The sequence below is a fragment of the Eriocheir sinensis genome, chromosome 17 (genome assembly GCF_024679095.1).
Source record: "Eriocheir sinensis breed Jianghai 21 chromosome 17, ASM2467909v1, whole genome shotgun sequence".
Classification (NCBI taxonomy): domain Eukaryota; kingdom Metazoa; phylum Arthropoda; class Malacostraca; order Decapoda; family Varunidae; genus Eriocheir; species Eriocheir sinensis.
The window spans coordinates 3,694,126-3,707,439 of NC_066525.1; the positions used below are offsets into that span (position 1 = coordinate 3,694,126).

Below are 13,314 nucleotides of genomic sequence, written 5' to 3' on the forward strand. Positions count from 1 at the left end.
CACATACTGTTCCGTTAGTTTCATCTCTCTTGACGTGGTTGTTGCAGCACAAACAAACACAAAAATAGACAGCGGACGATACACATTTTTATAATCACAGCGAACATTAACGAAAGGTCTGCGGATCCCTCAAGAGAATACCCGAACATCACAAAGTTTTATCCGTCAACTTTTCCTTTCATTTCGTTTCTTCTTTGATTTTTCCTTCCTTTTCTCTCCTCCTTTTCCTTTTATTTTCTCCTATACCTATTTCCTTATACTTCCTATTTCTACATTTTTCTATTTGTTTATTATTCTTTGTCAATCTTTCCTTCCCTTCCTGTCTTCCTTTTCTCTTCTTTTCTCCTTTACCGCATTCGTCATTCTCCCCATTTTTACTTTTCCTTCCTTTCTGTCCTTTTCCGTCTTTCCTTTACCTTGCCGGTCATCCCTTTTCCTCCTTTTTCATATCCGTTATACCTCCCATTAGTACTTTTCCTTTCCTTTCCTTCCCTTTCAGTCTCCAATTAATCTGCTTTTCCCTCTTTTCCCTTCCTTTTCTTCCTTTTCCTTATTCCTTCTACATTTCATTCCTACGTTTCCTTCTCTCTCCTTATTTCAAGTCTTACCTTCCCTTGCCTTCCCTCCCTTTCCTTTCCTTTTCCTCTTTTTCCTTATTCCTTCTACCTCATATCCTCACTTTTCCTTTCATATTCTTCCTTTTTCCGTATTTCCTTACCCTGCCTTTCTATTCCAACTATTTATATTTCTCTCCCTCATATTTCTTCTTCCCTTTCCTTCCCTTGTCATTCCTTCATTTCCTTTCCACATTATCTTACCTTTCCCTCACCTGTCCCGTTACCACACCTGTCCATTCCTCGCATCAGGCAATCAGGCAAACAGCTCAGGTAATGAAGCAAGCAAACATTCGCCAGTCTGTCTGTCACCAATTAATTACCGAGTGTGTGTGTGTGTGTGTGTGTGTGTGTGTGTGTGTGTGTGTGTGTGTGTGTGTGTGTGTGTGTGTGTGTGTGTGTGTGTGTGTGTGTGTGTGTGTGTGTGTGTGTGTGTGTGTGTGTGTTATCTGATTTTCCTCTCGTGCAAATTATGAGGAAAAATACGAAGAAAATTGTAAGGCTTTTTAAAATATATATAAAAAGGAGGATTATGTAGTGAATTCATAACATATCTCAATGAAAGAAAGAGAGAGAGAGAGAGAGAGAGAGAGAGAGAGAGAGAGAGAGAGAGAGAGAGAGAGAGAGAGAGAGAGAGAGCAACAAAGAGAAAAATAACAGAGAGACAGATAGAGCCAAAAAAAGGATAAAAAGGAAAACGGATCCGATACACACACAACTAAATTCCCACCACCACAAAACAGGGCAAACTAAAGTAAAGAAACAGAGAACAGAACATATGCAAACAAATAAAAGTCAACAACAAACATTTGCTCCGAAAATACGAAAAAGAACAAAACAAAACAAAAACAAAACAACCACTCAAAACAAAACAACAAGAACAACGCCGACACAGATGCTAGTTCACACACACACACACACACACATACACACACACACACAGACGCGACCCTTCCCTTCCCCCTCTCTTTCCCTCTAACCCTCACTCCACCCGCCCCCCCCTTACCCTTACTAACAATTTCCCCCCCTTTCCCTTACTCCCTTTCCCTCTTTTTCCCCTTCCCCTTCTCTCCCCTCGCTCACACCCACCTGGCACCGAGTTGACGATGAACCTCCTCCCGTCCTCCCTGATCCAGCGTATGACGGGCGTCGGGTCGCCTCTCGCAGCGCATGTCAGTACCACGTCCCGGCCCTCGTCCACCATCACGTCCTTGCTGCTGGTGGCGTCGTCGATGGTAGGGGGGACTGCGGGAAAGGGGAGAGAAAGAGGAAGAAAACGTTAATGAATGAAGAGGATTGAGGGTTAGAGTAGGAAGAGAAGGATAAGGAGGAGAGAAAAGGTGGGTGAATTTTATTATTGTTTGGGATGAGTAACTGAACCAAAAGAAAAATAAAGATGGAAGAAACGATACCTAAAAGACCGGGGCTTAAAGAATGGAAACAAGAGGAGAGTGAGAAGGAGATGAAAGAAAAAATCAGAGAAATAGTTTATCAACCATACGGGAAATTGTTGAAAAAAAAGGGATGAAAGAAAAAAACTTAAGTAAATTGGAGATGAAAAAGAGGGAAAAGAAGAAAAAAAGGAAGAAAGGAAGGACAATGTTAGAGAAGATATTATTTGTTATTTAGAAGTGCACCAAAACAAAGCAAAAAAAAAAAAGGTTACCTAAACAAAAGAAAGGGGTAAGAGGAGGAAGAAGGGGAAGGCGGAGAAGGAGGTGAAAGAGAACGTTAAAGATGAACTTGTATTCAGTTTTGGGAATGTACAACAGCGAGGAGGAAGAGAATGGGAGAGCATGGGACAGTTAGACAAATTAATGAGAAGGAAAATGAGCAGAACGAGGAGCAGGAGGAACAGGAGGAGGAGGAGGAGGAAGAGGAGGAGGAGGAGGAGGGCAGTGGAATGAGTAATGAGCTCAGGTGTTAAGAGATTAGGTAAATGAGTGTTTCTTTGAGGAATTACTTTCACACCTCACCCCTCTCTCTCTCTCTCTCTCAGGCACTGTAATGAAAATAAATCACTCAAAAAAACTACTTCAGCGTTTCATTTTCTTACTTTATTTTTTGAGAGCGAGAGAGAGAGAGAGAGAGAGAGAGAGAGAGAGAGAGAGAGAGAGAGAGAGAGAGAGAGAGAGAGAGAGAGAGAGAGAGAGAGAGAGAGAGAGAGAGAGAGTTGCGTGTTTGCGAAAGACTTATGAAATACTTTATGTCCTTGCCTGTCTGAGGGAACAAGAAAAACACGAGACGCAAGAAAAAGAAAAAGAAAAACAAAGAAAGAAAAAAGACAAGAGGGAAAAACAGAGGAGTAAAAAGCAAGAGAGGGAGAGAAAAAAAACAGATAAAAAAATAAACGAGAATGTAAAACAAAGAAAGGGAAAATAAACCATAAGGAAAAATGAATACTGGCAATGTTTGGGAAATTAGGTGTTGCTTCTCTCTCTCTCTCTATGATGATGATACTTAAGATGATGATGATGATGATGAGGAGGAGGAGGAAGAAAAGTTGGACGCGATTAAGAAACAGGATGAGGAAAAAAATGAGAAAAAGAAAGAAATGGAGAAGGAGGAGGAGGAGGAAAAAGAATGGGACAGAACACCAAAAAATAATATTGAATAAGTCAATTAAATAAGGAAGAATATGAGTAAGATCGAATGAGGAGGAGGAGAAGAAGGAGGAGGAGGAAGAGGAGGAGGAGGAGGAGGAGAAAGATTAAAGCACACGGCAATAATATAGAAACGGTATGGAGAGGATGAATTAAATGGTTGTCGACAGCAGACAAACCACCACCACCTCCACCACCACCAACTCCACCACCTCCTCCACCACCACTCCAGCTGATGAAGATGGAAAAGCAAGTGTAATGTGTGTGTGTGTGTGTGTGTGTGTGTGTGTGTGTGTGTGTGTGTGTGTGTGTGTGTGTGTGTGTATGATTGGAACATTTTAGCCTCCATCTTTCCCCTATTCTTGCCTCCTCCTCCTCCTCCTCTTCCTCCTCCACCTCCTCCTCTTCGTTAACCTCCTCTTCTTATTTCACGTCTTCTTATAATTAATTTTCTTGCTATGTCTCTTTTTTATTTTTCTCCTCCTCCTCCTCCTCCTCCTCCTCCTACTCCTCCTCCTCCTTTGCCTGCTCGTGAAAAACAGGGTAAAACGGTCGTGTTTGAGATGAAAAACGGGAGAGTCAACATGAGGAAGCTGAGGTCTCTCTCTCTCTCTCTCTCTCTCTCTCTCTCTCTCTCTCTCTTCATCTCCAACATGTGCGAGGGAATATTAATGATTTGTGTGTGTGAGAAGAGAGAGAGAGAGAGAGAGAGAGAGAGAGAGAGAGAGAGAGAGAGAGAGAGAGAGAGAGAGAGAGAGAGAGAGAGAGAGAGAATTTGATAAATTGAAAGCAGCTTTTCTGAAAATTGAGAGAATAGAAATGGAAAAAAATATGTAGACCTATATGAAAATTATTGAAAAGGGCAGTCTCTCTCTCTCTCTCTCTCTCTCTCTCTCTCTCTTACGGTCTGTTCATTTTCTTTTCTCTTTTCTTTTGTGAAGGACAAATAAATAGGAAAAACTGTTCCTATAAAGCAGCATTGAACCGTCTAAGCACTGACACACACACACACACACACACACACACACACACACACACACACACACAGACACACACACGCACACACTGAAATTATTAACGGATGCTGAACTTTTTGTGTGAGTGTATATTTTTGGTCTACTTCCTTTTTTAATGTTAATACTGACGGTGGTTTTGTTACTACTACTATTACTACTACTACTACTACTACTTCTACTACTACTACTACTACTACTACTACTACTACTATCACTTCTACTACTACTACTACTATTACAACTACTAGTAAGGGAAGAGTAATTTAAACCTGGCTTTGTAGGACCGTAGATTTATTTGCTGGTGACGCACAGGATAATGATTTCTACAGTTTTTACGGCAACTACTACTATTACTATTACTACTACTACTACTACTACTACTATTACTGCTACTAACCCTTCCTTCTTTACCCCCCACACATATAATTAACAACTAAACCAATATTAACACGAACACAAAAACATACAGTCTCTCCTCCATAACCTTCCCTTCACATGCAGTCCTGTTTTCTTCCCAACCCTTTAAGCTCCCCAAAGTTCATCTCCGGGTCTTAAGCAGCGCTCAGAAGGTGATTATGCGGCTTAAGCTGATACGGGAGAGTTCAGAGCGGATGGCAGATACGAGGGGCTGGGAGGGGATGGTCTGGCTGCCTCTGTGTGACTTAGCGCCCTGACCTTGTTGTGTTGTGTTGAGAATGGGAAGGGAAGGGAAGGATAGAAAGGGAGAAGGTGGTTTGTAAGGGTGAAAGAATAAGAGAACATATGAGTTGGGATTAGCAGGTATGGGATGGTAAGGGATGGAAGAGTAGATGGTGGAAGGAACGAAAGAGAATAGGAGAGGACAGAGAGAATAAGAGAGAAAGCGGGAATTAATATATGTGTTTAAGAGGGAAGGAATGCTGATGAATGAGAGAGAGAATAGAACTGTGTCGTGAGAGAATGAGAGAGAGATAGATAATTAGATAGATAGAGGTAAAGAGAAAGCGAGAGCATGAGTGTGTACTGTGCAGGATACGTGTGACAAATGCTGAGTGGATGAAAAAAATGTAGATGAAAGTCGCGAACATCAAAAGAATTAGAAGCAAAAATACACAAAAAACCGTGAAACTAAAAAGTGGATTTGAACGAAGGCTTTAGCGAATGAAGTAACGCTGGCAGGATTTAGACGCTGAAAAAAATGAATAAATAAATAAAGAAAAATACAGATAGTGAAAATAAAAGTACACGACGATAATTAGATTTTTAATAATGGAGACGGAATTAATAACGCGAAAGAAAAAAAATCTAGTAAAGTATATCTATAAAAAGACTTAGAAGGTAAAAGTTAAAACAATATATTATAAAAAATGAAGTCTAATAGCCGGGAGCAGGAAGGGAAAATATTGTAACTAATGAAATACGAAACAACGAAGATATAATATTAAAAGATGCCCTCAAAAGAAAGAAACTCTGCTTGGCTACAAATAACTTGAGAAGAGAAAGAAAACGAAATATGAATTTTGAAATAGTCACGCCTGAAACATATATTATGGAAAATGGAACATGAATAAGTATCTCGTTACCTGGAACAGAGAAAACAAGAGAGGAGGGAAAACGAGAGGAAAAGAAAAGAAGAAAAGAAAGAAAAGGAAACGGGAAAGAGTTACAGGACAAATAATATCAGTGTGAGGAAAGTATTGAAGGAAGGAGAATCATGAAAAAGAGGAAAATATTGAAATACATGAAATAGGAACAAAAGAAGGAAAAAATAAGTCGTTGCTTCGAATATAAGAGAAAAATAGCATATAAAGAGGAGAGTACGGTGAAAAGGAGGACCCAAAAAACATCAGTGGAAAGTTAAGAAAAAATAATAGAAAGAAATCAATGAAAAAAAAATGAAATGAAACAAGAATAAATAAAGAAAACAGAGACAAAAATAGGACTTCCAGGACTTTGAATTAAAGAAAAAAAGATTAAAGAAAAAGTAAAAGAAAATGAAGAAAAGAGACAAAAAAACATAAATGAAAAGTAAAAAAAAAAAAGAAACTGGACAAAGAAATAATAAAAAAAAACCACGAGAAAAACCTGAAAAAAGTACAGGAACACAACATTCAAAAGAAATAAAATAAAACAAACTTTATTCACTGGTTCGATCCCTTGTCCACCCACCCGACACTGGTTCACTCGAGGGTTCAAAGAGTCGAGTGCTTCAAGTGCTTCAAAGTGATTCAATTGTTTAAACTTGTTGCTTCGTTGTTGGTGGAGAGTCACGAGAGAGAGAGAGAGAGAGAGAGAGAGAGAGAGAGAGAGAGAGAGAGAGAGAGAGAGAGAGAGAGAGAGAGAGAGAGAGAGAGAGACTGACTTTACCTCAAGGAAGAGTAATGTTTTTTCAATAAATGCGAACACACGAACATACTATGAATGTATGAGTGTGTGTGTACGTATGTATGTATGTATGTATATATTCTTCCTCTTTCTTCTTCTTCCTCTTCCTCCTCCTCTTTCTCCTCCTATCCCTCTTCCGTTTATCTTGCAACAAAGGGACAAAATATACTCTCTCTCTCTCTCTCTCTCTTATTCTCAACCTGTTCATTTTCCCATCCCTCAAACTCCTCTCCTTCCCCCTCTCTCACTTCCACTTTCACTCTCACTCACTCTTTGCTCCCCTGGCCCTCCAAATTTAGTGGCTCAGGTAACCTCCAGGTGTAAAACAGGTGATTCCGGGAAAGGTGAACACCGGACCGACGAAAGGAAAGGGTAAGGGAGGGAGAACGAAAGAGAAGGGAGAGGGGGAAGGAGGGGAAGGGAGGGAAGCTGTGGTGTTCTTTTAGTTGTTGGGGAAGGGAAAGGTAAAAAAAAAAAAAGGGAAAGGAAGGTATAAAAAAAACAGGTTCGGATTCCATTTAGTGAGCGAAAGGTTAATTATTTCAACTAATTACTTACAGTGCACTATTTTTTTTTTTTTTTTTTTGCGTACGTACCTTCATTAATTCTGTTGTTGTTGTTGTTGTTGTTGTTGTTGTTGTTGTTGTTGTTGTGTATGTTTGTTTGTTTGTTCGTGTGTGTGTGTCTTTATAAATATATGAAAACACAAATATTCTCTTTCTAAACAGCACCACAAAAATCATCTCACTATTCCTATACCCTTCAACACCATAACCATCATTCCTCACCACACCCAAACTCACCATCAAACACAAGTCCATTATCTAACCCATACCCTTCACCATCACCACCCTTATCACCATCCCTATCATTATCACCAAACCCATCTAACTATCCCTATACCCTTTATCACCATCACCAACACCCAATCTCATCACCAAACACCTCCATCATCTAACCCATACCCCACCATCACCACCAACATCATCACCAGACACTCACCCACAACTCTGATGAAGCCAAGCTGTTTACGGACTGGCTTGGTGTTCACTTGGCACATGTATACACCCTGATCCTTCTTGGTGAGTCTGGTGACCGTCAGTACCCACGCATGCGCCTCCTGGACGGCCGAGATGCGAGGGTTCTTTGTGATCACTTGCGTGGCGACCGTGAGCACCGTGCGTCCGCCTGTGCCCTTGTAGATCCAAGCAACCTGGTGAGAGAGAAGTGGTGAGGTGAGAAAGTGGGAAGGATTGAGCTTGTAGAAGTGAGGTTTGGAAGGAGTGAAGGATAAAGAGAGAGAGGTGGAGGAGGACGACGATGAAGGAGAACTAATTAGGAAAGAAAGGAGGGAAGGAGTGAGAAAGGAAACTGTGGAGGAAGGGAAAGAAACAAGGAAAGATTAGAAGAGACTGAAGAGGTAAGATTTGGAGAGGATGAAAAAGAGACGGGAGAAAAGGAGAGGGATTAAGAAAAGGACGAGAATAGAAAGTGTGTTTTGAGGTTTAGAAATATAGGATGGACTGACTAAGTGAAGGAAAAGTGGAAGAAGGAAAAGGAAAAAAAGGAAGGGTGAGAAGAGACTGAAGAGGTTAGATATAGGATGGATGAAGGAGAGAGAAGAGAAGTAGTAATTGGAGAAGGAGAAGGAGGAGGAGGAAGGAAGGAAAATGAGGAGAGTTAGAAATGGTGAGGTCAAGAAATAAGTACGAAAGAAGAGAAGGAGATAAATAAGAGGATGAGAAGGAAAACATGGAAAGAGAAACTTGTGGAAAGGGCAACAAAGAGAGGAGATAAAAGGGAAATAATGAAGAAGGGAAAGGAAGAGGAGAAGGTAAGAAGGGGCGAATAATTAAAGGGTATGAAAGGAAATGAAGAGGAGGAAGAAGGGAGAACGAGGGTAAGGCGCAGGGAGGTTAGTGATATGATATTCTTGTTTCGCTCTACTGTTCTTGTTGTTGTTAGTGGTGGTGGTGGTGGTGGTGGTCGTGGTGGTGGTGGTGGTGGCTGTTCTAACCCTTTCCCAACAAGACAATTTATGAGGACAGTGTCGAAAACCTTAAAAATATATTTCCTTCACGGTAAAGAGCTTGTTTTCTCTCTCTCTCTCTCTCTCTCACACACACACACACACACACACACACACACACACATGTAGAGAGAGAGAGAGAGAGAGAGAAAGAGAGAGAGAGAGCGAGAGAGAGAGAGAGAGAGAGAGAGAGAGAGAGAGAGAGAGAGAGAATCATTATCCTCTCTTAACAATTACTCATTTTGAATTCAATTACAAGGTGGGAGACATCTTAATATATACCTCTCTCTCCAAGCATCAGAGCGGAGATAGTTAGACAACACAACATATTTCTCTTTAAACTGAAGGCAAGCAAAAAAAGAAAAAGAAAGACGAAACAGAAAGGAAATGAATAGGAAGCAACATGAAAAAGAAACATATGACGAACCTCACTTTTAATTTTCGTTCAGAAGTCTTCCTCCTTTACGAATCATTTAGAGAATCGAGACACGCCACTTTTTTTTCTAATGCACTTTTTGAACGAAAGATGAACGTAATGAAGACGATAAATAATGAATGAATAAACACACATACAAAAACGATTCAATACCTTATATTTTCACTCACGATCCTTTCTTTGCGATTAATATAGTAAAGAGACTCATTTTTAATCTTTACTCACCTTATACAAACACCAAAACAATTAACATGAAAAATAAACAATAAAAACATGTAAATAATATTAATAAATAGATAACTAACTAACGAAATGAATGAACGATAAATAAAGAAAGACAGAAAGAAGTATAAACCCAAATAAAATAAAGAGCCAATTCCCTTACAGTTCCCCCTCGCAAACCTTCCTTCCAGAGACACACATCGCACCCTAATATTTTTTTTCACGCTTCCTAATAAATAAAACACAAAAAAGCAGGTGAGTTTTACAACCTAAGTGCCACCTGTCACGAGGGAGGCACTGTGTTAAAGAGTCACTTGCGATGGCGGAGATAAGGAGGAGGAGGAGGAGGAGGAGGAGTGGGAGTACAAGGAGGAGAAGAAGGAGGAGGAAGAGAAAAGACCAATAGATAATGAGGAGGGAGGAAGAGGAAGTGGAAACAGAAGGAAGGGAGATAAGACGGAGGAAGAAGAGGGAGGGCTGGATGTAGAAGGGAGGAAAAGAGGAGGGAGGAAGAAAAGGAAGGGGTGGAGAGAGAAGGAAGGAAGAGAGGAGGGATGAAGAAATGTAAAGCGATGAGACAAAAAGAAAGAGAGGAAACAAAGGGAAGTAAAGGAGAGATAAAACAGAAGAGAAAAAGGACATAGAGAGTTGGGACAAGAAAAATAGAGAAACAAATGAAGGAAGGGAGAACCAAAAGGAAGAGGAAGAAAAGAACGAAGGAAAAAGAAGGAAAAGAAGAACGAAGAAGAGTGAGAGCAGGAAAAAAGGAAAGGAAAGAAAGAAAGGAGAGGAAAAAAGAACGAAGAAGAAAGAAAGAAGGAAAGAAAGAAAGAAAGAAAGAAAGAAGGAAAGAAAGAAAGAAAGAAAGAAAGAAGGAAAAAAGAACGAAGAAGAAAGAAAGAAAGAAAGAAAGAAAGAAAGAAAGAAGGAAAAAAGAACGAAGAAGAGTGACAGCAGGAAGCAAAAAAAAAAAGAAGAAAAAATGGAGAGAAGAAAACGAATGAACAAAAGATGAATATGAACAACGAAACAAATAATAATACAAAAAATACACGAAGGAACACGCCAAACAACACAAAACATCGGAGAGAAAAAAAAAAGAAGACAATAGGAGACAAAAATCGACAGAGAATTTGCAACCGAGGCAGAAGAAGAGAGAAAAACCGAGAAGTACATAAAATAAAATAAAAATGTGAAAAATGAAAGATATAGAGGAGAGTAAGTTTGTAACGAAGAACCGAAGTTAAAAGAAATAAGTGAAAGGTGCAAACGTAAAAAAACAAAAAAAAAAGAGAGAGAGAGAGAGAGAGAGAGAGAGAGAGAGAGAGAGAGAGAGAGAGAGAGAGAGAGAGAGAGAGAGAGAGAGAGAGAGAGAGAGAGAGAGAGAGAGAGAGAGAGGGATAACAGGTATACATATAGAAGTACGAATTAGCAAGACTCAGAAAAAAGCACAAAGCGAAAATTAATGAAACAAAAACAACGAGAAATTAAAGAAACACAAGGAACGCATGAATAAGCAAATGAAGAAAAAAGAAATAGAAAGAAAAACAAAGAAAAGAGAAGAAAAATAACACCACTACTACTACTTCTACAACTACTACTACTATTACTACTACTACTACTACCACTACTAATATTACATTCATCACCACCTTCATCACCACCACCACCATCACCCCCAACGTCATTAATATACGCACGCTTAATCATCTTTTATCTCACCTATGAAGAGGAGGAGGAGGAGGAAGAGGAGGAGGAGGAAACATGGAAACATGGACTAGCAGGCAGCAGAAAGCCTGTTGGCTCATTACTAGGCTGCCTGCGTTCAGTGATTTAATCAATCCGTTTGCCACAGAAGTGGCTTGCAGGGAAGGATTAAAGCACTTGTGTACCTACTCTTGGGAACGTTCAGTTCACTCCTGTTGCAGCAAAGTGGCGATCAATGCGTTTCTTGAAGGAGTTGATGGTCTCTGCGCTAACCACTTCTGCAGGAAGGCTGTTCCAGTGGCGAACAACTCTATTCGAGAAGTAACTCCTGCCGATGTCGGTATTGCATCGCTTTGCTTGAATTGTTTTTCCGTTGTTTCTTGTTCTCAGGTTAGTTTGTAGCGTGAAGAGTTTGGAGTGATCAACGTTGCTGAGCTTGTTCAGGTACTTAAAGACTTGTATCATGTCTCCCCGCAGTCGTCTCTTTTCCAACGTGAAGAGGTTGAGTCGCTCGAGTCGTTCTTCATAGGGTTTCGTCCTCAGTGATGGTATCATCTTCGTGGCGCGGCGCTGTACTCTCTCAAGTAATTCAATGTCTTTCCTGTAATTAGGAGACCAGAATTGCACGGCGTATTCCAGGTGGGGCCTTACCAGCGAATTATACAAGGATAACATAACTCCCGGCGTCTTGTATTCGAAGTTCCTCGATATGAACCCGAGCATAGCATTGGCTTTCTTACAGGCAGACTTGCAGTGTTTTCTTTGTTTCAAGTCACTGGTGATAGTGACCCCGAGGTCTCTTTCCTCATGCACTACCTCTAGTGGTTCGCCACCCATGTAGTATATGTGGTTGCTATTTCTGGACCCTATGTGCATAACTTTACATTTGGTAGTGTTGAAGGACATCTGCCATTTTTCTGACCACTGAGTGATCTGATCCAGGTCTCTGGATAATTTCGCAGTCTGCTGTCGTGAGAGCCTTCCCACCCACCTTTGTTTCGTCGGCAAACTTTGAAAGCGTGGATTTTAATTCTAGTTCTAGATCGTTGATATATATGATGAAAAGTATGGGTCCCAGCACTGACCCCTGTGGCACTCCACTTGTGACCGGGAGCCACTCGGAGGCCTGTCCGTTGAGTACAACTCGTTGTTTTCTTTCAGTGAGCCAGTCTTTGATCCACGCTGTCAGATCGTCGCCTAATCCCGCCGACTTGAGTTTCTTGAGGAGGGGGAGGGTAACTGTTATCATCCTTATCTCATTAAGTGTTGCCAGTTATTAGTTATCCATGTCATTATTATCAGGGTGATCTTCTTCCTCTTCTGTTCCTCTTCCTCTTCATCTTCTTCTTCTTCGTCTTCTTCCTTTTCTTCTTTTTTTCTGCTTGTCTAGTTATTGTTGTTATTGTTGTTGTTTGTTGGTTTCTTCTTCTTCTTCTTCTTCTTCTTCTTCTTCTTCTTCTTCTACTTCTTCGTCTACTTCTTTTTCCCTTTTCTTCTGTTTCTTTCTTCTTCTTCTTCTTCTTTTTCTTCTGCTTCTTTTTCTTCTTCTTCTTCTTTTTCTCCTTGTTTCGTTTCTTCTTCATTTCCCTCTTTTTCTTCTTCTTCCTCTTTATCCTCTTTTACTTTATTGTCTCTGTTCTTCTTGTGCGCCTTGTTCTTGTTCTTCGTTTCTTCTCTTATTCTCCTCTTCTTCTTTCCACTTCTCTTCTTCGATATTTTTCCTATTATGCTACCTCCCTTCTTCATCTCCTCCTCCTCCTCCTCCTCCTCCTTCTCTTCCTCTTCCTGCAATCGTCTTCATTTCCTCTGCCTCGCTGCTCTTCTCCTCTTCTTCCTTCTCTTCTTTATTTTCCTCATATCCTTTTGAATCCTCCTTCTATTCTTTCGTTATTGTCATTTCCTGTTTTTCCTCTCATTTCTCTCTCATTTATTTCTTATTCTCTTTTTCATGTTATTTATGTTCTTTTTTCTTTAACGTGTCTCGACCGTCTTCATCTTTTATTCTTATTTATTTTTATCATCATTTTCTCTCTATTGATATTTTTCTCTTCGTTCTATTCTTTCTCACAGTCTTTATCTCGTTAGTATTTTTTATGACATTCTCTTTTCGTTCTTCCGATTCTTATTCATTATTATCGTTTTCTTCTATTTCTTTTTTTTCCGTTCTTTTAAACTCTTTCCTTTATGCTTCTTTTTCTTCTACTTCGATGTTTTTTTCTTATCATCATCTTCTTGGTCGTCTTTTTCCTTTTCCTCTTCTTCTTGTTCTTCCAGTTCTTTTTTCTCGTTCATCTTTCTTCAACTTCTTCTCTTGTTTTTCTTC

The 13,314-nt window shown here is 40.0% G+C and overlaps 1 protein-coding gene across 1 annotated transcript in view; it reads right to left on the reverse strand.

Annotated features, from left to right (window-relative positions):
* The window catches only part of LOC126999798 (protein amalgam-like), a 77,653-nt gene that overhangs the window by 45,596 nt on the left and 18,743 nt on the right, over positions 1-13,314 (reverse strand). Inside the window, exons 3-4 of the mRNA XM_050862760.1 lie at positions 7,600-7,810; positions 1,704-1,859 (exon numbers count right to left, since the gene is read on the reverse strand). Coding sequence (XP_050718717.1) covers positions 1,704-1,859; positions 7,600-7,810 — 367 coding nt within the window. The remainder of the gene's footprint in view (positions 1-1,703; positions 1,860-7,599; positions 7,811-13,314) is intronic.